Here is a 21,356-nt window from a genome sequence, read left to right on the forward strand (position 1 = left end):
TGGTCTGGGGGCCACAGGCTGCTCTCTGCATTTGCCGCAGTCCGGATTATTATGCTGCCGTAATTTGCATATTCATTCATCCATTGTGTATTCATTTGTATATTTGTATATTCTAGTTCGTTTATCAACTATTTCTTAGGAAACTATTAAATGAAGATAAGATAAACCCATCCATGTATGTGTGTGCCGTGCTTAGTTGCTCAGTCGTGTCTGAGTCTTTGCAACCCCATGGACCCCACCAAGTTCCTCTGTCCATGGGATTCTCCAGGCAGGAATCCTGGAGTGGGTTGCTATGTGCTTCTCCAGGGGTCTTCCAGACCTAGGGATCAAACCCAGGTCTCCTGCATTGCAGGCGGATTCTTTATCATATGAGCCACCAGGGGCTAGAGTAATGAGACTGAACAAAAGCCACTCAAGGTCAGTTTCACGACTTAATAGTCAATATACTCGAGGGTTACAAACATGTAACCAGTAGAGTACCACTAATGAATATGTATTTGGACATTTTCTAGATAGGTAGTAGGAATTTTGCTGGTGTGTGCTGAACTATCTAGAACCTAAGTGATTCTTCAACAAATAGATGAATACCACTTTTGCTTGAAAACAGTTGCTCCTGGTGATGAATATCATTCTGTGGGGAGATACTGAAATCCACCAATAATCCTGGTAAAGAAGACAGAATGAAGTTCTTTGCAGTGGTAACTTGGCTAGCCTCGTAAGACACACGTTGGAAGTCCTGAGGGAACTGATGACAGTGTGCTCCAACAGATGTGAAACAGTGTGTCAGTAATTTCAGTATGGCTCTGGTAAGCAGGACTGTGCCGACACTCTTGCCAGTGGTTTGAGTATCTCTGGTAAGAGCATGAGAGAGTTGGGAACTCTTGCATCGTGGGCACCCGGGGCTCCTGGGCTCCTGGAGCTGCTCTCCTGTTGGCCTCACACTTGCCGCCTCTGGCAGCTGCTGGCCAATGTAGACCCCGCCCCTGGGCGGGGCTGCACGCTGCCTCCCATGTGGTCTTTCTGATTTCATTACTTGAAGCCTAATAGATGAATTTGGTCTTGGTCTTGGTAAAGAATCTTCCTGCAGTGCAGGAGATGCGGGGGTGGGGTTAGAGCTCGGGTCTTGTGTCGCTAAATCTACTGTGTTGTGTGTAGACCATGGATAGCTTAACTAAAGTAAAGACGTTTGTATCTTATGCTCTTTAAGGGGCTTCCACATATGAGGTCTCATTTGATTTTCACACTGTGGCCTGGGTACAGTAGATTTGTATAATAATAGCTGGGGCTCAGTGGTAAAGAATCCTCCGCCTGAATGCAGGAGACCCGGGTCTGGATCCTTGGGTCCAGAAGGTCCCCTGGAGGAAGAAATGGCAACCCACTCCACTATTCTTGCCTGGAGAATCCCCATGGACAGAGGAGCCTGGGGGGCTACAGTCCATACGGTCACAGAGTCAGACATGACTAAGCACACACCCCCTCAGTGTTTGAGATCAGGGTACTTTTGCATACATGAATTCATCCTTTATCCATTTTTTAAACTAAATTAGCTTCTGCATTAATTGTTAGTTGGTCATTCTAGGTTGTGCATTAGTCTCAGCAATGTGTAACACTTTCCTCAAGGCCACTATGTGCTATGGAACGAGATTGGGAACCCAGTCTGCAGGAGTTTGATCTGAAAACTAGAAGGCAGTTCTTATATACAAGTCTGGCTTGATGACTGAATGGCTTGTTGTTAAAGAGTGTACAGTAATTCAGAAGGTTGCTTGGAACCTAGAGGATGTGTTACATCTGAGGGCTGCTCTCTGTGTCAAGCTGAGGTTCGCATTCTAGGGAAAATCCTGTTTGAAGAAGCAGATCAGTCCTCTACTGTGAAAGAGCCTTTCCTGATACGGCTTCTGAGCAGAGGCAGAGATGCTTTCCATGATCCTTGTTGGTAGCAGAAACAGTATCATTTCACAGCAAAGGGACTCCCCGCAGCCATTCATACACATGTCTCCATTCTCCCCCAACTCTCCTCCCATCCAGCTGCCGCTTAACATTGAGCAGAGTTCCCTGTGCTACACAGTAGGTCCTTGTTGGTTCAGTTCAGTTCAGTCGCTCAGTCGTGTCCAACTCTTTGCGACCCCATGAATTGCAGCACACCAGGCCTCCCTGTCCATCACTAGCTCCTGGAGTCCACCCAAACCTGTGCCCATCGAGTCGGTGATGCCATCCAGCCATCTCATCCTCTGTCGTCCCCTTCTCCTCATGCCCTCAATCTTTTCCAGCATCAGAGTCTTCAAATGAGTCAGCTCTTCGCATGAGGTGGCTAAAGTATTGGAGTTTCAGCTTCAGCATCAGTCCTTCCAGTGAACACCCAGGACTGATCTCCTTTAGTATGGACTGGTTGGCTCTCCTTGCAGTGCAAGGGACTCTCAAGAGTCTTCTCCAACACCATTGTTCAAAAGCATCAGTTCTTCAGCACTCAGCTTTCTTTATAGTCCAACTCTCCATCCATTCATGACCCCTGGAAAAACCGTAGCCTTGACTAGACGGACTTTTGTTGGCAAAGTAATGTCTCTGCTTTTTAATATGCTGTCTACATTGGTCATAACTTTCCTTCCAAGGAGTGTCTTTTAATTTCATGGTTGCAATCACCATCTGCAGTGATTTTGGAGCCCCAAAAATAAAATCAGCCACTGTTTCCCCATCTATTTCCCATGAAGTGATGGGATCAGATGCCATGATCTTAGTTTTCTGCATGTTGAGCTTTAAGTCAACTTTTTGACTCTCCTCTTTCACTTTCATCAAGAGGCTTTTTAGTTCCTCTTCACTTTTCTACCATAAGGGTGGAGTCATCTGCATATCTGAGGTTATTGATATTTCTCCTGGCAATCTTGATTCCAGCTTGTGCTTTCTCAGCCCAGCGTTTCTCATGATGTACTCTGCATGTAAGTTAATAAGCAGGGTGACAATATACAGCCTTGACGGACTCCTTCTCCTATTTGGAACCAGTCTGTTGTTCCATGTCCAGTTCTAACTGTTGCTTCCTGACCTGCATATAGGTTTCTCAAGAGGCAGGTCAGGTGGTCTGGTATTCCCATCTCTTTCAGAATTTTCCACAGTTAGTTGTGTTCCACATAGTCAAAGGCTTTGGCAGAGGCAATAATGCAGAAACAGATGTTTTTCTGGAACTCTCTTGCTTTTTCGATTGGTTCATGCAGCTCTTAACTGTTTTCCTTGCCGTGTGTGTGTATGTTTTTCCTGTATTTTTGATCTTCCATTGAAGAGGATTTTCTTTCTACCTAAGGGATATACTTTCTAATTTTCTTTAGACAACTTTGCTGATGACATTACCTCCTTTTATTTGCCTGAAGAAGCCTTTCTTTCATCTTTCTTGGCTCAATTTTTCTCTGGGTATAGAATGCTAAGGAAAAGACAGCTGTCTGTTTCATTACAGTAGTTTGAATGGGATCTCTTCTCCCCACCCATGACAACTTTTAAGACTTTTTTCTGTCTTTAGCTTTTCATAGTGTTACTATTATATGTTTAGATATAGGTTCTTTTTTTTTCCCCCCTCAGTTTGGGACTCATTGGGCTTCTTGAATTTGTAGTTTGATCTCTTTACTCAGTTTTAGACTGTATTTTAGCCATTGTTTCTTTAAAGATAACGTCTGTTTTTCCTCTTTACCCCCACAGTGTAATTAAATTGGACTCTGTGTATGTTCTGTTTCTCTTTCCCTTCTGTCCATATGCTCCATATCTAGACACTTTCTTCTGACTTACTCTACTTATTCTTTGTTTGCTTTTATTTTGCATTACATTCTTAATTTCTAATATTGTATCTTTTCGCTTGAGAGTTAGTGTCTAGTTATCTCTGATATTTTCCAGTTCTTCACCAATAGTCTGAAGTTTGTCTTTCCCCTCTGAGCAGAGTAAGCACAGCTACTTTAAAGTCTGCATTAATTTCCTTCCCTAGAATCTGTGTAGGTCTGTTTAGTTTTTTTCTCTTGGTTCGTGTGATCGTTTCTTTGTGTGCCTGGTTATTTCTGTGTGCCAGATAGTGTATTTGCAAGCTCGTGTGTAGAGATGCATGAAGTTTTGGAAGTTGTCCCCTCAGAGTGTCCACATTTCCTTCTGCCAGGCGCCATGGGGCAGCCCCAGGCCACCTGGGTCTGCTCTGAGGCTGAGATGACCCCGGGCAGGGTGCTCTGGGCTGCCTGCCTCCAGTTGACTCTGACCCTGGGGCCGTCCACTCAGATGTGAAGAGCTTTGTCCCAGGCCGACCCTGACCCCCAGCTGTCACTCCCTTAGCGCTCACTATGTATTCTCAGCCAAAGGGGAAGGTCCCCCGACTCCTCTATCAGCTGCCGAGTCTTGGCCCAGTAATTTTTCACTATTTGCCTGGCCTCCTGTGCCTTGAGGCTATCTTCTTAAACAATGTTTTGTCAAGTTTTCCTCTTCCTCAGCAGGAGAGTCTGTCCAAATAACCAGGTTTACTGTTTGTCATGGATTTTTTCCAAAATAGGGTTTGAATGTGTAAAATGAAGTGTGTTTCTTGTTTGCTTTTCCCTCTTCTTGGTTTTTATTGACTCCTGGGTCAACAGGAGTTTGCTGTACATGGGTCAAATTACCTTTTTAAAATTTGATGAAATTACCTTTTCAGCCCTTCATTGCTTTTTGTTTTCAAAACTTGGTCTGGGATAGCTTTATTTGGGAAGAGAGAGAACCATTGAAACTTTTCTTTGAAGAAATTTTGTGTCAGTGAGATCTCCCTCATTAAGCCATCAATAAGGATTTCCGTATTGACCTCTTACAATGAGGCTCTTAAATGGTCAGCTGAATTAAACTTTTAAAATGTGTTACTTTCTTAAACTTACCTTCATTTAGCAGATAAATGGTTTGGTATGATTTTTGTTAGTATTCTTTCTTAATGTACAATGACCAGAACACCCACACTTCACTTGTCAGAGCAGATGTGTGGAGTCAGAGTCAAGAACCATGTGGTCACATGTCCCAGACTCCTCTAAGATCAGAGAGAGGTCTTGGGGGAGCAGACTGGACAGCGAGCCTGTTGAGACCAGAAGTATTAAGTAGCACTGATGGCTGTCCTGGGACTCGGCGAATAGACGCCCTTCCTTGTCAGAGACAGCCAGCCACCCTCCCCTGCTGCACCCACAGCAGCCGGCCAGGGCTCCCGTGTGGCCACCTGTCCTCAGAGCCTGTCCCCCTGCCCCTTGTCTCCCTGTTGGAGTTCACTGAGGCCATCTCTGCATGTCTTTCAGGCGCCTTTTAAGAGTAGGCAGTAAAAATTCACAGTTAATGTAGCAAGTGGGTATTCTAAATCCTATATATACTAAGAAAGAAATATTTGAAGGAAAACATCAGGTGATATACGTAGATAAAGTGTGGCTATTTTAAGATGTTATTCAGTAAAAGATTGCTTTAAACCAAATCAGAACCAGTTTAACTTGGATAATGTATAAGACTTCTCCAGTGGTATATGGTAACGATTTGGTATTAACCTATATAGTTACTAAAAGAAAAAAATGGAGCTCATATTAATTTTGTGAAGGATAATGCAGTCGTGTCCCACCCAGGATGTAGCTGTTTGAATTAGAAGAATTTGACTTTACAAGGAGCTTCATGTAATGTCTGCTTTGATTTATATGTTTATCACTGCTAAGCCAGTTGACACTTGAGATTAGCCAGTTTGATGGCTTTATGGTATAGTTGGTCACGTGTTCCCTTCAGGAGAATGCCAGAGTTACTAATTTATTACCAGTGATAGTCTTTCTGCGTCATGTCCATTAACTACACTGCTTTGATTGACTTCTGTTAGGATTCTTGCATAGCAGATGAATTACACTGGGCCTGCACTCTGCCGTGTGCGTGTGCTTAGTCGTATGACTGCACTCTGAAGTGTGCAGTAGCAAAGACAGAAGTCGAGAGAGTTCCCCGATGGTCCAGTGGTGAGACTCTGCATTCCCGTTGTAGGGGTGCAGGTTCAATTCCTGGTCGGGGAACTAAGATCCTGCATGCCGTGTGGTGTAGCCAAAAAAGAAAATCATAAATTTTTTTAATATGCAGAATTCAAAAGCCATATATTAGGACAGTTTATGGAGGGAAATATTTTAGGTTCTTTCAACACTAATTAATGTTAACAAGTAAGCACAGTATGTTAGTTGGATTTGGTGATGCTTTATGTAAGTGGGTGTTAGGATTGATGCTCAGAAATGCATAAAAGTTTTTCCTGTTAAAATTGAAGGGATTTCCCTGGTGGTCCAGTGGTTAAGACTCCGTGCTTCCAATGCAGAAGATACAAGCTCATTCCTTGATCAGGAAACTAAGATCCCACATGTGCACGGCATGGCCAAAAATAAAAATTAGTTGTAATTAAGGTCTGATATTTCAACCTGATATATCTGCAAGGAGTTTGGGGTGAAGTAGGAGAATGATACGCTTTGGAAAAATTTCCTCAGTATTATACTTTCAACTTTAATGAATCGAACATTTGAATTTATTTTACTTTCTCATTTTTCTTGATATTGAAGTATAGTATCAATTAGTAGTACAGTTTGTTAAGAAATTGAAGCACTTCTTTTTTCTTCCCCCCAATACAGAAGCTCCACCATGAGACGAGGTGGATGGAGGAAGAGAGCTGAAGATGACTGGGAAAAATGGGTGTGTTTTAAAAGAATAAAAATAATTATATTGAACTGTCTAGGTATTCTTCATTCTTCTTTTAGTTTATGATGTGGTTTAAGGTCTTTTCTAAATTGTAAATCGCTTTACACACCAACTCTTTGTGTGTATTCACAGTATATTGAAAGCTTAAACTGTGAGAAATTTTGTCCTGAGGAAATAGATGTTCTAGTGCACAGAATTTATTATATCATCATTTTATCACAGATTTGCTAATAATCTTAGAAAACAGGAAAACATAGACATCCAGTAGCGGGATTGGTCAAGTAAGTTATCTTCTGGAGCATAGAAGAGTATGTACCCATCATTTAGCTGTGTGCTAACCTGGCAGGATGGTCTTGTGGTATAAAGGAATATTACATGTGATCCTGTGTGTGTAAAACTTCTTGTGTTCTTAGGCACAGAAATAAGCTTTGACAGTAAGACCCCATAATGTTAGCAGTGAATGGATCACAGCTAATTTAAATTTTCTTCTTTTCTGGGAAAAGAAAAAAAATTTTTAATGGCATGTGGTATTTGAATAATCAAAAACAGTATTAAAGTCATTTGCATTCGGGGGAAAATCTATACCACTTCTAGACATGTACAGTTTTACTTTGAAGACTTTATAAATAAAGTAAGATTGATAAGTCTTAATAGATTTTGCTTAATTCTTTCAGTGTTCAGGAAAGGTATAGCTGAATTCATAGATTTCTAAAAGTCTTTAGCAGACGTAATAATGTTTTTACATTCTGTTTTTAGGTGGTGGTTATGAACTTTAGTACTACTATCAGATTGATTAGATCCAGAATTTAACCACTGAATTGTTTATTGTATTCTTATCCACATGTATGGGTAACTGCTGGTTTGAACAGAGAAGACAGTGGAAGCCAGTCTAAAATATACTCTAACTGACCACTTGTCAAATTTTTAATTGGTTTAAACTTTGGCGTAACTTTTGTGGATAAGAGCAATATTCTGTGATATTACACTTATTCTAGACTTACCTTTTCCCTCTTTTAACATAGCACTTACTGTTGTAAGAATGTGATAGAATTTTTCTTTAATTGGAGGGTAACTGCTTTACAATGTTATGGGCAGAATTATTAAAAATTGAGTTACCAGAAAAACCTCGACCTGCCTGTTGTATCACCTTGAATTATGCTGTATGTCATCTTTGTATGTTGTTCACATCACAGAGTAAGGGCCTTTTTTTTTTTTCCCCCTTTTTAAAATGGGGAGATGGGAAGGAAATAAAACTTTTATGATTAGTGTACCTTTTCTTGAATTCTAGGGTGGGTATATGGCCGCCAAGGTCCAGAAATTGGAGCAACAGTTTCGATCAGATGCTGCTATCCAGAAGGACGGAACTTCATCAACAATTTTTAGTGGAGTCGCCATCTATGTTAATGGATATACAGGTTGACTGCATCTTAAACTTTTTATTTATCTCATTTTACATGTGCCTTTTTTAAGGATTGGGGTGACTTGTTTTAAATTCTGTTTTTAATTATTTATCTTGCATATAAAAAAGATAGAAGTAAGACCCTCTGCTTAGATACTCCTTCCTCACGCCTCCTTTCCATCTCGTCTCTGCTTGCCATGGTCTTATTTTAATTTTTATCAAAGTATGTGGTTTTTTTTAAAGTCAGATGAAATTTAAAATGAAAAGTTGTAGTCCTGTTTAAACAGCTCATCACACGTGTGGGGCTTTGTAAACTGTGAGCCTCGAAGAGGGGGACCTTGTAGGGACCCTCCCCTGGTGACTCTTCAGCTGTAATTGTCCAGAGGCCCTTTGGGGCTGGTGGGGGTGGGAGGAGCGGGCGTCAGGTTCTGAGCATGTGGCCTTGAGTCGAGTGTAAGCCCAGCAGCTGGCATCTGGCTGCCCGCAGGAAAGCTGAGGGCCCAGTTCTCACTGTTGAGGAAGCAGAGTCTCATTTACTCTCCTGTATTTTTCCTCCTCTGTGTCCCTCATCTCCTCCTGCCGTGCCTGTTGTCACTGAGTCCAGTGTCTGGAAGGGACAGGATGGTTTTTCTCTGTGAGTTGGAGAGGAGATTGAGAATTTTAATTTACAGTGTCAGCCGTCAGCTTCCTGTTGTACCGGCCACCCAGGAGCCCACTTTTCCCCTCCACTTCTTAGTTGGCTGTCAGCCCCTTGTTTTTAAGGTCTCCGTGAACTGCTTCCCCTTGGTTGTCCCCTGTTCTGCTCTTGGTGGGGTGGCTCGCCTGCATTTTCGCCTTGGTGTTCTCTGATTCTGGTCGGCAGGACTGTCCTGATGTCTAGTCTGGCCTTCACGCGTTGCCGCTCCTCTGCTGCTCTTCGTGCTCTCACTGTGGTGAGCAGCTCCTTGCCTCACTTCCGTAAACTGGAGTCACATTCATCATTCATTAGATTTGCCTCCTTCCCTAAGCTGGTCCGTAGTGTATACATTTCAGAGCGTTTTGGCTAGAAAACAAAACACCCAAGTTTTGTAATTGTTTGGTGGACTTCACCTGTGAGGCCATCTGGTCCTGGGTTTTTTGTTTCTTGGCCGTTGCTGCGCGGGCTTTCTCTAGGTGCAGCAAGTGGAGGCTGCTCTCTGCTTGTGGTGCAGTGGCCTCTCTTGTAGCAGAGCACAGGCTCTCGGTGTGCAGGCTTCAGCGCTTGCAGCTCCCGGACTCAGTAGTCGTGGCACACCAGCTTAGCCGCTCCTCGGCAGGTGGGACCTTCCTAGACCAAGGATCAAACCAGTGTCCCCTGCACTGCAAGGTGGAGTCTTAGCCACTGGACCACCAGAGAAACCTTTATTGGGAGTTTTAAATTACTGATTCGATTTCAGTACTAGTAATTGGTCTGTTCATGCTTTCTGTTTCTTCCTGGTTCAGTCTTGGGAGATTATTCCTGTCTGAGAATTTGTCCATTTCTTCTCATATATAGCTGCTCACAGTAGTCCTTCAGGAGTCTGTATGTCCATGGTGTCCATTTTAACTTTTTTCATTTCTGGTATTATTTGTCTTTATGATTTCTTTCTTTCTACTAACTTTGAGTTCTGTTTGTTCTTCTTTCTCTAGTTACTTTAGATGTAAGGTTAGGTTGTTCATGATAAAACCCTTACCAAAATTCCTGTTAAGGGCATGTTTCTTCTAAAGACCCAAACTCACCGAGTTAGTTATTCTAATAAAAGTACTCATTTAAATGCTTGGATTTGTATTATTTGTGCTTAAAGACAATCTGTTGCTTGAATAGCCAAGAAGATACACAAGCTTCCTGTGGATATCATCCCCCAGTAGCTGTTGCTGTGTGAGGTGTGATGCAGTTTTCCCTGCGGCTCAGCTGGTAAAGAATGCACCTGCGATGTGAGAGACCTGGGTTCAGTCCCTGCGTTGGAAAGATCCCCTGGAGGAGGGAAAGGCTGCCCACTCCAGCATTCTGGCCTGGAGAATTGCACGGACTCATGCGGTCGCAAAGAGTCAGACATGACTGAGCGACTTTCCTTTCCTTTCCTTTTCCTAGGATAAAAGTGAAAAGAAATACAAGAGCTATTGAAACTAATTAATGTGATACTAGTAATGCCAGTCATAACTTTAGTGAGTCAGACATTTTTATGGGAAAGCATAAACCACATTGATTCATATTTAAGATATTCTTCTGAGTTTTATTAAGAATAAAATAATTTGAAACAGAATTGGGGATAAAACGGTGCTTCTTGGTTGGCAATTCTTTTTTTTAATTTTGGTTTATTTTTTGGCTTTGATGCAAGTTTGTATTAGGAAACCAAATAAGATTATTTTAACTTTTCTTATATTTTCTTAAGTACAAGTTTAGATAGCTTCATAGGAGTAAAGTCTAACCAGCCTTCCGGCAAGTCTGCTCACAGTGGCTTTAAGCTGTTTGTAGCACTGAACTGCGGCCAGCACCAGATCCATTACTTGAGGTGCCTGTCTGCTCTTCGAGGCCTCGCTTGTCAGTAGCTGTTTTTGTTTTTGCTTTTCTAAGATTTTTTTTTAATGTGGATGAGTTTTTAAGAAGTAATTTTACTTATTTCGGTTGCATTGGGTCTTTGTTGGTGCGTGGGCTTTTCTCTAGTTGCAGGGAATGGGGGCTGCTCTCTCGCTGTGGTGCACAGCATTCTCACCGTGGAGATTCCTGTGTGGAGCATGGAGTCCAGGGGGAGTGGGCTTCGGCAGTTGCGGCTCCCGGGCTCTAGAGCCGGGGACTCAGTAGATTGAGTAGTTGTGGCGCACGGGCTTAGTTGCTCCATGACATATGGGATCTTCCCAGACCAGGGAGCGAACCCAAGTCTGCTGCGTTGGCAGATGGCTTCTTTATCCCTGAGCCACCAAGGACGCTGGCAGGAGGTGTTTCTGTGTTGGTCGGCTATTAGTGGCCGGGAGGATCGGCTGTGCTGAGGTGTTTCTGTGTTGGTTGACTATTAGCGGCCAGGAGAATCGGCTGTGCTGCTTAAGGCAGAATAGCGCTATCACTTTGTGGTTTTCCTCCCAGCTTTGTTTGCTGACAGCACAACCAAGGAGAAAGTGAACCAGTGATGTGTTCCTTAGATCATCCAGTTGAAGGGATCGTTCAGCTAGTGCTCTACTTCTGCTTTCTTATATGTAAAACTTTCAGCGTGTTTTATTATTAATTTTACAGATCCATCTGCTGAGGAATTGAGGAAGCTAATGATGTTGCATGGAGGCCAGTATCATGTGTATTATTCCAGATCCAAAACAACACACATCATTGCCACAAATCTTCCTAATGCCAAAATCAAAGAGTTAAAGGGAGAAAAAGTAATTCGACCAGAATGGATTGTGGAAAGGTGAGTTTAATTTTTAATTAAAGCGTTTTTAGAAATTGGAATGCTTATTTGTATTATAAACCTTTACCTAACCTGCAGTACCTTTTAACTTAAGGGTGAAGAGTAATCAGTGTCTTAAACAACACTGCTCTGCTCCTTGGGTGGCTCAGAGGTAAAGAACCCACCTGCCAATGCAAGAGACACAGGTTCTATCCCTGGGTCAGGTCGATCCCCTGGAGAAGGAAATGGCAACCCACTTAAGTATTCTTTCCTGGGGAACTGCATGGACAGAGGAGCCTGACGGGCTACAGTCCATGGGCTCGCAAAAGAGTTGGACACGACTTAGCAACTAAGCAGCAACTGTACTCCTTAGCCTTGCATCATAGTTCAGGTGCCTGTGGTCTGATGTTAGTGTTCCTGCATCCTCAGCTCCCAGAACTTAGGGAAGGTGACTCAAGTAACAGTGAGAGGCAGTGATGGAAGGGCTTGACTAAGCCTGTTACTCATTTAGCAAATGTTTGTGCACCTGTTATCAGTAGACAATGCTCTTTGTACTTGGGAAATACACCATTGAGCAAAGCAGAGCCCCTCCCCTGCTTCTGGGAGCTTCCATTCTACTGCAGGAAACAGATAATGAACAATATGTGAGTAAGTTGGAGACGACTAAGCGACTGAATGGAGTAAGTTTACATCATATGTTAACAATTTAGTACATGCTAAGGGGGAAGAGATGAGAATGTGGGCCTGACGTTCTTGGCGAGGAGGGCAGTTTGCAGCATTGTTAATACCTATTCTTCAGTTGGTCTAGTTTCTTGGCTGTTGGTTTGGAACTGGTGTGTTGTAAATCAGTGGTGGCCATTCTTTGTAACTTTCTGACATAAAATACATCATCTGAAATTTGAGGATGAGCTAGAACTTAAGTGATTCACATATAATTTATATGAGTGATTGAAAGTTAAAAGTGAAAGTATTAAAATCATGGTTTATGCATGAATGGATTGTAATCAGTATATGAGAGAATGGTCAGATTGTATAGTGGAGTGTTAATGACACAAACTTAGAAATTATTTAGGTCAACTGCCAAAGCTTTTATTCTTACCCTAAATTTCATTAATTCTGACACCTTAAATTAATTTATTTCGTAGATTTAGACTTGTTCAGGCCTTGTGTGTCGCAGATACAGCAGCATGGATTTGTGAGAGGCAGCATGTTGTGGAAAGGCTGTGCCTGGGCTCTGGAAACAGAGCTGGGTTCGTGTGCCAGCTCTGCTGCTCAGGGTCCCTGTCGTCTTGGATTGTAACAGGAGCAGGGGTGCAGCCATTCTGAACCTTGCCTCCTCATTTGTAAAAGAAGATCACTGTCTACCTGGTACGATTATGTGAAAGCTAGAAATAATTCACGCAGACTGCCTGGCACAGTGCTTCACGCCTTATAGAGACGTAATACGAAAGAAGCTGCTGCTACTATGCTATTTTATTTTTATTGTATAAACATGACCAAGTATTAGAAAAATCAGTTCCAGAGAGTCAGAGGTACATTTAGGGAAAAAGTGCATTTGGCTTCCAGAAAGCCAACTTATTCATATAGGCAAGGGTTTTTTTTAATTTAAGTCTTGGTGTATTACGTTGAAGACTCATCCCTGGAACATGTTTGTGCTGTGTTCTGAGGACCCAGTCACTGTTCATTATATAGGACTCATCCGCATGGCTTTTAGTGGTGTGTCTTCTTAAAAAGGAGTTGTGAAGTTCCGTATAAGAGGCTAGTATTCAGTCAGTTCTGCTATGTGTGGGCACTTACACAGTCCTTTCATTTTGCTCGGGCTGGGATTGCGGTCTGGGGCTGTTTGGCTTTGGGGAGAATAAGGGAGATCGTGGATGACAGGAAAGGGAGGTGAGGAGGGCCCTGGCTAGGTGTAAGTTAACATGTTTAGAAGACGGTGGTCTCCGTGACAGCTCTTTATACTGGCTCTTTTTGGCTGAAGGCAGCTAGAGGGGTTACTCAGTAATAATCGCAGCTGAGGCAGTGACAAGTTATAAAATACACCTTTAGACCTAATGCTCTGGTTTAAATAACTGAAGTGACTCTGGAGCCATGACTGTGTGATGTATCTGCTTTATGTGGTGGAGGAGAAGGCGGGGCTGATAAGGGTAGCTGATTTGCCCGAGTGGCAGAATCCAGAGTCCAGGCTTCTGACTCGACATTGGGTCTGCTCGTTGCACTGAATTAAGTTGTTACAGGAGAACCACCTCGTTCATCTCTCTAGAAATGGATCAGTCAGCGCTGTGCCCTGATACGTGACATAAATGCCTGGTGTTCGTGCCGTCATAAGCCTGGGCTTCTGCAGGGGAAATCAGAGCTGCTTGCTTCCATGCTCTAATCCCAGTCTTGTTCATCTCTTCTCCACTGCAGTGCTTTAATGAGTTTATTGTACTTAAAAATTTGAACATTATATTAGCTATTTAAAGGATGATATATGGTACTCTCTTCTATAATTGGTTTTCCTGTTTTTGGTTTGAGTAGTTTGAAAAGTGACTAACTCTTCTAAGTGTGCGGGTTGATTGCTTTGATTCACATTCCCTGGTGCCTGTGAAGGTGCCATTAAACCCAAGTTAATACAGGCATGATTACGAGGTCGCGACTTCCAAGAGGCAGGGGAGTCCTTTCATGAGAAGCCTGTGTGCATTAGTTCAAGTTCTGAGTTGCGTTACTGAAGGCTTTGGCTTGTGCATCTTACGGTTGTATATGGTATAGTATGAGTTTGTGATTTTCACATTTTTGTTAATCCCTTTCTGCAGACAATTTGATGTGGAAGTTTGAAGTGTGAAGTAGTTAGGAAGCCGCTCTGGTCACCCCTCTGGCTCCTCAGGGGAGAGCACAGTAGAAACCATGGGGCTCCAAGTCTGCTTTGTTCTCGTCGTCCGTTTTGCATTGAGTCTCCCATGGCAAGAGAGCCTGGTTCTCCCGGGCTGGGCCCCGAGGAGAGAGGTTCCTGTTCACGCCAGCCCACAGGGTCTTCTCGTGGGAGGGACTGGCTCCCATCAGTGTGCCCTTCCTTCCTGAGTTGCACGTGCTCATGTCTGTCACATAATCGCGGTGCCGTGAAGCCTCACACTTCAGATGGAGTAAAACTGTTTCTAATTACGCTCCACGTAATTATTAGAGTGCTTATTCAGATCGAGCATAAGTTGGCTGCGATTTTATCTCGTGATTTTCCCCTTGTGTTTCTGTGTCTTGCCTCAATTCTTAATAGAAAATATGCATGATTCTCATTTCTGGTCTGTATTTGCATTTTTAAAAATAATTATATTGAGTATTTACTTTTTTCTCTCACAACACTACAGAATTCTTCTCAAATTATTTTTACTTGGCCAACTACTCAGTACACACATTTCAGTCCCCCCACCCCCCACCCCACGTTGTAGATAATATTTATTAGAAAATATATTCTTGGTTTTCAGGAGCTAAAGAATGACTATGAATAGTTTATATTTGTAGTCAAAAGTAAAAAGCAGTTTGGGCCCTGTAGGATAAAGGACAACAAGTTACATATATGTGTTCTTACCTGTTATTTCCTTTTCTGAGCTTGTACAATCTTGATGAGTGGTTGGAAAGCTTAGGTGATCAGGGTGGTGGGGACAAAGGGAATTTTAATGTTGAATGAATGAAGAATTTTTGTTCAGTGGTAGAATATAAGGCAAAAACAGTTCAGTTTTTCCTTAGCACATAATTCACTCCTTTCTTGGTTTAAATTCACTTTTGGATGAGGAAGAAGACAGATGCCTGAATTAGATGGGCAGGTGAATATACGGTGTTAGACAGGGGTTTTCTAATAGAGAATGACTGGGACGTTGACTGGAACCATACGACGTTTGATGAGCAGAATTGCTGTCATCTAAAGAAGATAGTAAGGGATTCCCTGGTGGCTCAGAGGATAAAGCATCTGCCCGCAGTGTGGGAGACCCGGATTCGATCCCTGGGTTGGGAAGATCCCCTGGAGAAGGAAATGGCAGCCCACTCTAGTATTCTTACCTGGAGAATCCCATGGTCAGAGGAGCCTGGCGGGCTACAGTCCACAGGGTCGCAAAGAGTCGGACACGACTGAGCGGCTTCACTCACTTCACTCAAAGAAGATAGTATTGCTACAGTGATATTACAGAGTTTGGAATAGAAGTCAACGTAGTGACGTTCGTATCTCGATATCTACAACATTTTCCAGATTCTGGTTATAACTGTCAGTGTAAATTCATTGTGTCAGCATAGGAAATGATTTAGAGGACTGTTAGAAGCAAAGTTCTACTTTAGAGACAAGTTTATTGGGGCTGGAGGACAAAGTAAGTAAATATTTAACATCAGTGAATATGCATCTGATACACTGAATAGAATATATATATTATGTATATATATACATCTTTCATATATACCAGAATCTCTTTTCAGTGTATGAAGGAACTCCACTGTTTAAAGAAATCATGTAGTAGTATCTTTTGGTAAAGTGAAACTCCTTTTGATCTTGAAATTTGAATTTTGATATTTGGTATTCAGCTTTTTTTTCTTAAAAATAGTAGAAAATATACAGTTCCTTTGTGCTTAGGATGAGCAGTGACATTAGAAGATGTTACAAGTTAACCCCTGAGAGGTGTCTTAAAAGAAGACCTTGGAGAAACATGCCTTCAGATAATGCTTTTGCCGTGTCTGGAGTTGGACAGATGGATGAGTCATGAGTTAGGAGTGTAGTGTGTGTACAGTGGTTTGGGTCTGAAACTTTAAAACTTTAAAACTCCCTTGTCTAACATGATGAGGATGTGCTGAGCTTTAGTTGCTTCTGCTGGGCATCTCTGAGGATGTCGAAACCTGCAGCGTTAGAATTGGCTCTCTCACCAGTCTCCATGGGCTGAGTTACATAAGCCTTAGGTTCCCCAAGGTGGCCTCAGTCTTCACAGGGGTCGTGTGCGATCAGTGTTGACCACAGAGAGCACCTCCAGAGTCTGGTCAGCCAGAAAACTGTCAGGAGGCTGGGAGAAGCCAGCACGACAGTGGGGCGTGTCCTGGCTTTGCTGCCCTTGGGTCTTCCTTCTGGTGTGCCCCTGGCACATCGGGCACCATTTCAGTCTCCGCTCACCCCCTAGTCCCAGCTGTGCTGTGTGTGATGAAGCAGGCAGACGCTCAGGGTAGGGCCAAGTCCCTCTGCTGCTGGGGCTGGGGGAGCAGGTAGGATAGGAGATGCTAAGAAGACAGAGATCTGTGGCCAGGCAGCAGAGGCCGGTGGTTAAAGGAAGCAAAGTTAGTTTGATAAAGAATAAAGGAGATTAATAAATAGTCCAGTTTTAGGATTTTCATTCTCTTATTTGAATGTAGTCTGTCATCTTGATAAAAACTAACTTTGCTGCTGCTGCTGCTAAGTCGCTTCAGTCGTGTCCAACTCTGTGCAACCCCATAGACAGAAGCCCACCAGGCTCCCCCCATTCCTGGGATTCTCCAGGCAAGAACACTGGAGTGGGTTGCCATTTCCTTCTCCAATGCATGAAAGTGAAAAATGAAAGGGAAGTCGCTCAGTCGTGTCCACCCCTTAGCGACCCCATGGACTGCAACCCACCAGGCTCCTCCGTCCATGGGATTTTCCAGGCAAGAGTACTGGAGTGGGGTGCCATTGCCTTCTCCAAAAAATTAACTTTAGCCTGATGGTAAATTTATTTAGGTAAATGAGAATTGAAGTGTGTTGTCAGTAGTAATGTTCTCCACTGTCATAATTTAATACTTCAGCATATTTAGTAATGCTACCTAAAGTTGAAGGTGTTTTGGGGGGAATTATATACTGATATAATTACAAAAAGGACTTAGTTTGTAACATGATACATTTCCATTTTTAGGATATCATCATATGTGTTTCAGTAGTCACAATTGTTGACTCAATATTTTGAATTGGTTTGTTTGTTTAAGCCAGTTCAGTCATTTCTTACACTTTTTTTAAGTTTTGTGGCGTGCCCTTTGAGGAAAACATCAAAACTTTTGAATTTGTCAGATAATAAGAAAAATATTTTACTCTTTATTTGTTTTTTCCTAAATAATTGAAGGGTGGCTTTCTTAATATGTAGTTTAGGTTTAAAGCCACACATGCTTTCAGATGTTTCAATTTTGAATTGAAAATGATATATTTAAACACAAAGTAACCATATGTAACTCAGTTTATTAGAACGCAAATATTAGTTTAATGAACTCGGTTTTAGTTCTTAGTTATAGTAGGTGTTTGGGAGTGTCTGTTAATGGGCCAGGGCTGTCTGGTATTATACTACTCATGCCCCCTGATTCACCCCAGTGATGTTTGATACGTAGATAGTGACTGTTTGGAAGCGGATACATAGGTGTATATAATAACTTGTCTTAGTTCCTGTCTTCCAGTGGCCTTGTCTCTATCACATTTATACGTATAAAATAGTATAAATTACTTCTCTTAAAGTTGAGGTTCTTTATTTTGTGCTTCGTATTACAGGCTTTCACATGTAATAGACCTGACGTGAATCTTAGAAACTGGAGATCCTCATCCAGCCCCGTTATTCTGGGGAAACTTGACATGTGAGATGGGTTGAGAAAACCTCGATGATTGTGTGTGAACTGGAGAAGGATTGTTGTTAGTTGTTGTTGTTCAGTTGCTTAGTCGTGTTCGACTCCTCGCGACCCCATGGACTGCATCATGTCAGGCTTCCCTGCCCTCCACCATCTCCTAGCGTTTGCCCAAACTCATGTCCATTGAGTTGATGATGCCATCCAGCCATCTCATTCTCTGTTGTCCCCTTCTCCTGCCTTCACTCTTTCCCAGCTGATATTGGGGTCTTTTCTAATGAGTCGGCTTTTCTCATCAGGTGGCCAAAGTATTGGAGCGTCAGCATCAGTCCTTCTAATGAGTATTCAGGATTGATTTCCTTTAGGGATGACTGGTTTGATCTTGTAGTCCAAGAGACACTCAAGAGTCTCCTGCAACACCACAGCTCAAAAGCATCAGTTCATCGGCATTCAACCTTCTTTATGGTTCATCTCTCACATCCATACCTGACTACTAGAAAAACCATAGCTTTTACTATATGAAACTTTGTCAGTGAAGTAATGTCTCTGTTTTTTAATATGCAGTCTAGGTTTGTCAAAACGTTTCTTCCAAGGAGCAGGCATCTTTTAATTTCATGGCTGCAGTCACCATCTGTAGCGATTTCGGGGAAAGATTGTGGTTAATATTAAAGTCATGATGATTAAAATATTGACTAGTCCAGCTCTGTATTTAAACTTTTCTCATCCTATTCTCTAGTTTTCCCCTCCTCAATGTGAGATTATTGGCCACTAGTTTTTAAAATTTCAGACACGTCTCTTCATGTTTAACTAAAATTATATTGTGTTCAGTTCAGTCGCTCAGTCATGTCCGACTCTTTGCGACCCCATGAGTAGCAGCACACCAGGCCTCCCTGTCCATCACCAACTCCCGGAGTTCACTCATACTTAACATCCATCGAGTCGGTGATGCCATCCAGCCGTCTCATCCTCTGTCGTCCCCTTCTCCTCCTGCCCCCAATCCCTCCCAGCATCACTGTCTTTTCCAGTGAGGCAGCTCTTCTCATGAGGTGGCCAAAGTACTGGAGTTTCAGCTTGAGCATCATTCCTTCCAAAGAACACCCAGGGCTGATCTCCTTTAGAATGGGCTGGTTGGCTCTCCTTGCAGTCCAAGGGACTCTCAAGAGTCTTTTCCAATATCACAGTTCAAAAGCATCAGTTCTTCGGCGCTCAGCCTTCTTCACAGTCCAACTGTCACATCCATACATGACCACTGGAAAAACCATAGCCTTGACTAGATGGACCTTTGTTGGCAAAGTAATGTCTCTGCTTTTGAATATGCTATCTAGGTTGGTCATAACTTTCCTTCCAAGGAGTAAGCATCTTTTAATTTCATGGCTGCAGTCACCATCTGCAGTGATTTCTGAGCCCAAAAAAATAAAGTCTGACACTCTTCCCACGGTTTCCCCATCTATTTGCCATGAAGTGATGGGACCAGATGCCATGATCTTCGTTTTCTGAATGTTGAGCTTTAAGCCAGCCTTTTCACTCTCCTCTTTCACTTTCATCAAGAGGCTTTTTAGTTCTTCATCACTTTTCTACCATAAGGGCGGTGTCATATGCATGTCTGAGGTTGTTGATATTTCTCCCGGGAATCTTGATTCCAGCTTGTGCTTCTTCCAGCCCAGCATTTCTCATGATGTACTCTGCATAGAAGTTAAATAAGCAGAGTGACAATATACAGCCTTGACGTACTCCTTTTCCTGTTTGAAACCAGTCTGTTGATCCATGTCCAGTTCTAATTGTTGCTTCTTAACCTGCATACAGGTTTCTCAAGAGGCAGGTCAGGTGGTCTGGTATTCCCATCTCTTTCAGAATTTTCCACAGTTTATTGTGATCCACACAGCCAAAGGCTTTGACATAGTTAATAAGGCAGAAATAGATGTTTTTCTGGAACTCTTGCTTTTTCCATGATCCAGCGGATGTTGGCAATTTGATCTCTGGTTGCTCTGCCTTTTGTAAAACCAGCTTGATCATCAGGAAGTTCATGGTTCACGTATTGCTGAAGACTGGCTTGGAGAATTTTGAGCATTACTTTACTAGCATGTGAGATGAGTGCAATTGTGCGGTAGTTTGAGCATTCTTTGGCATTGACTTTCTTTGGGATTGGAATGAAAACTGACCTTTTCCAGTCCTGTGGCCACTGCTGAGTTTTCCAAATTTGCTGGCATATTGAGTGCAGCACTTTGACAGCATGATCTTTCAGGATTTGAAACAGCTCAACTGGAATGCCATCACCTCCACTAGCTTTGTTCGTAGTGATGCTTTGTAAGGCCCACTTGACTTCACATTCCTGAATATCTGGCTCTAGGTGAGTGATCACACCATTGTGATTATCTTGGTCGTGAAGATCTTTTTTGTACAGTTCTTTTGTGTATTCTTGCTGCCTCTTCTTAATGTCTTCTGCTTCTGTTAGGTCCATACCATTTCTGTCCTTTATCGAGCCCATCTTTGCATGAAATGTTCCCTTGGTATCTCTAATTTTCTTGAAGAGATCTCTAGTCTTTCCCATTCTGTTGTTTTCCTCTGTTTCTTTGCATTGATTACTGAGGAAGGCTTTCTTATCTCTCCTTGCTATTCTTTGGAACTCTGCATTCAGATGCTTATATTTTTCCTCTTCTCCTTTGCTTTTCACCTCTCTTCTTTTCACAGCTGTTTGTAAGGCCTCCCCAGACAGCCATATTGCTTTTTTGCATTTCTTTTCCATGGGGATTGTCTTGATCCCTGTCTCCTGTACAGTGTCACAAACCTCATTCCATAGTTCATCAGGCACTCTATCAGATCTAGGCCCTTAAATCTATTTCTCACTTCCACTGTGTAATCCTAAGGGGTTTGACTTGTATTAGGACCACTAAAACAAAGGAGGAAGGAATGAACTAGCACGAGCAATGGCATGCTGTTGGTGGGATACTCCTGTTACTGAGAACATTCATTTTCTGTGAAGCTCGTGCACCCCAAGTATTAAACTTTTAAATTGGTCTGACTTTTTTGTTTTAGCATCAAAGCTGGACGACTCCTGTCCTGCATTCCGTATCAGCTATACAGCAAGCAGTCCTCTGTACAGAAAAGTCTCAACTTTAATCCTGTGTGCAAACCTGAGGATCCCCTCCCCGGTCCCAGCAGCATCACCAAGCAGCTCAACGACAGGGTGTAAGTGCGTCTGGGTTGGGGTGACTACAGAGCTGGGGTTTAGCAGTGCGCATGGCCCCTGCTCTACTCAAGATAGAAACACACATAAAACTTGGTTATTCATCTATATTAATCCTGTTGAAGTATAGGGGTGGGTGTCTTACCTAAAAATTATTTTTATCATGACAGTT

The 21,356-nt window shown here is 42.6% G+C and overlaps 1 protein-coding gene across 12 annotated transcripts in view; it reads left to right on the plus strand.

Moving 5' to 3' along the window:
• REV1 (REV1 DNA directed polymerase) overlaps positions 1–21,356 on the plus strand; it is a 79,783-nt gene that overhangs the window by 18,610 nt on the left and 39,817 nt on the right. For all 12 annotated transcript variants that reach the window (XR_011255783.1, XR_011255785.1, XR_011255784.1 and 9 more), the window contains 4 exons: positions 6,603–6,663; positions 7,958–8,084; positions 11,295–11,463; positions 21,034–21,186. Coding sequence is in view for 9 of the 12 variants with exons in the window: in XM_069583834.1 (XP_069439935.1) it covers positions 6,613–6,663; positions 7,958–8,084; positions 11,295–11,463; positions 21,034–21,186 (500 nt within the window). In the remaining 3 variants the exon portion in view is untranslated. The remainder of the gene's footprint in view (positions 1–6,602; positions 6,664–7,957; positions 8,085–11,294; positions 11,464–21,033; positions 21,187–21,356) is intronic.

The sequence above is a fragment of the Ovis canadensis genome, chromosome 3, assembly GCF_042477335.2.
Source record: "Ovis canadensis isolate MfBH-ARS-UI-01 breed Bighorn chromosome 3, ARS-UI_OviCan_v2, whole genome shotgun sequence".
Lineage (NCBI taxonomy): Eukaryota > Metazoa > Chordata > Mammalia > Artiodactyla > Bovidae > Ovis > Ovis canadensis.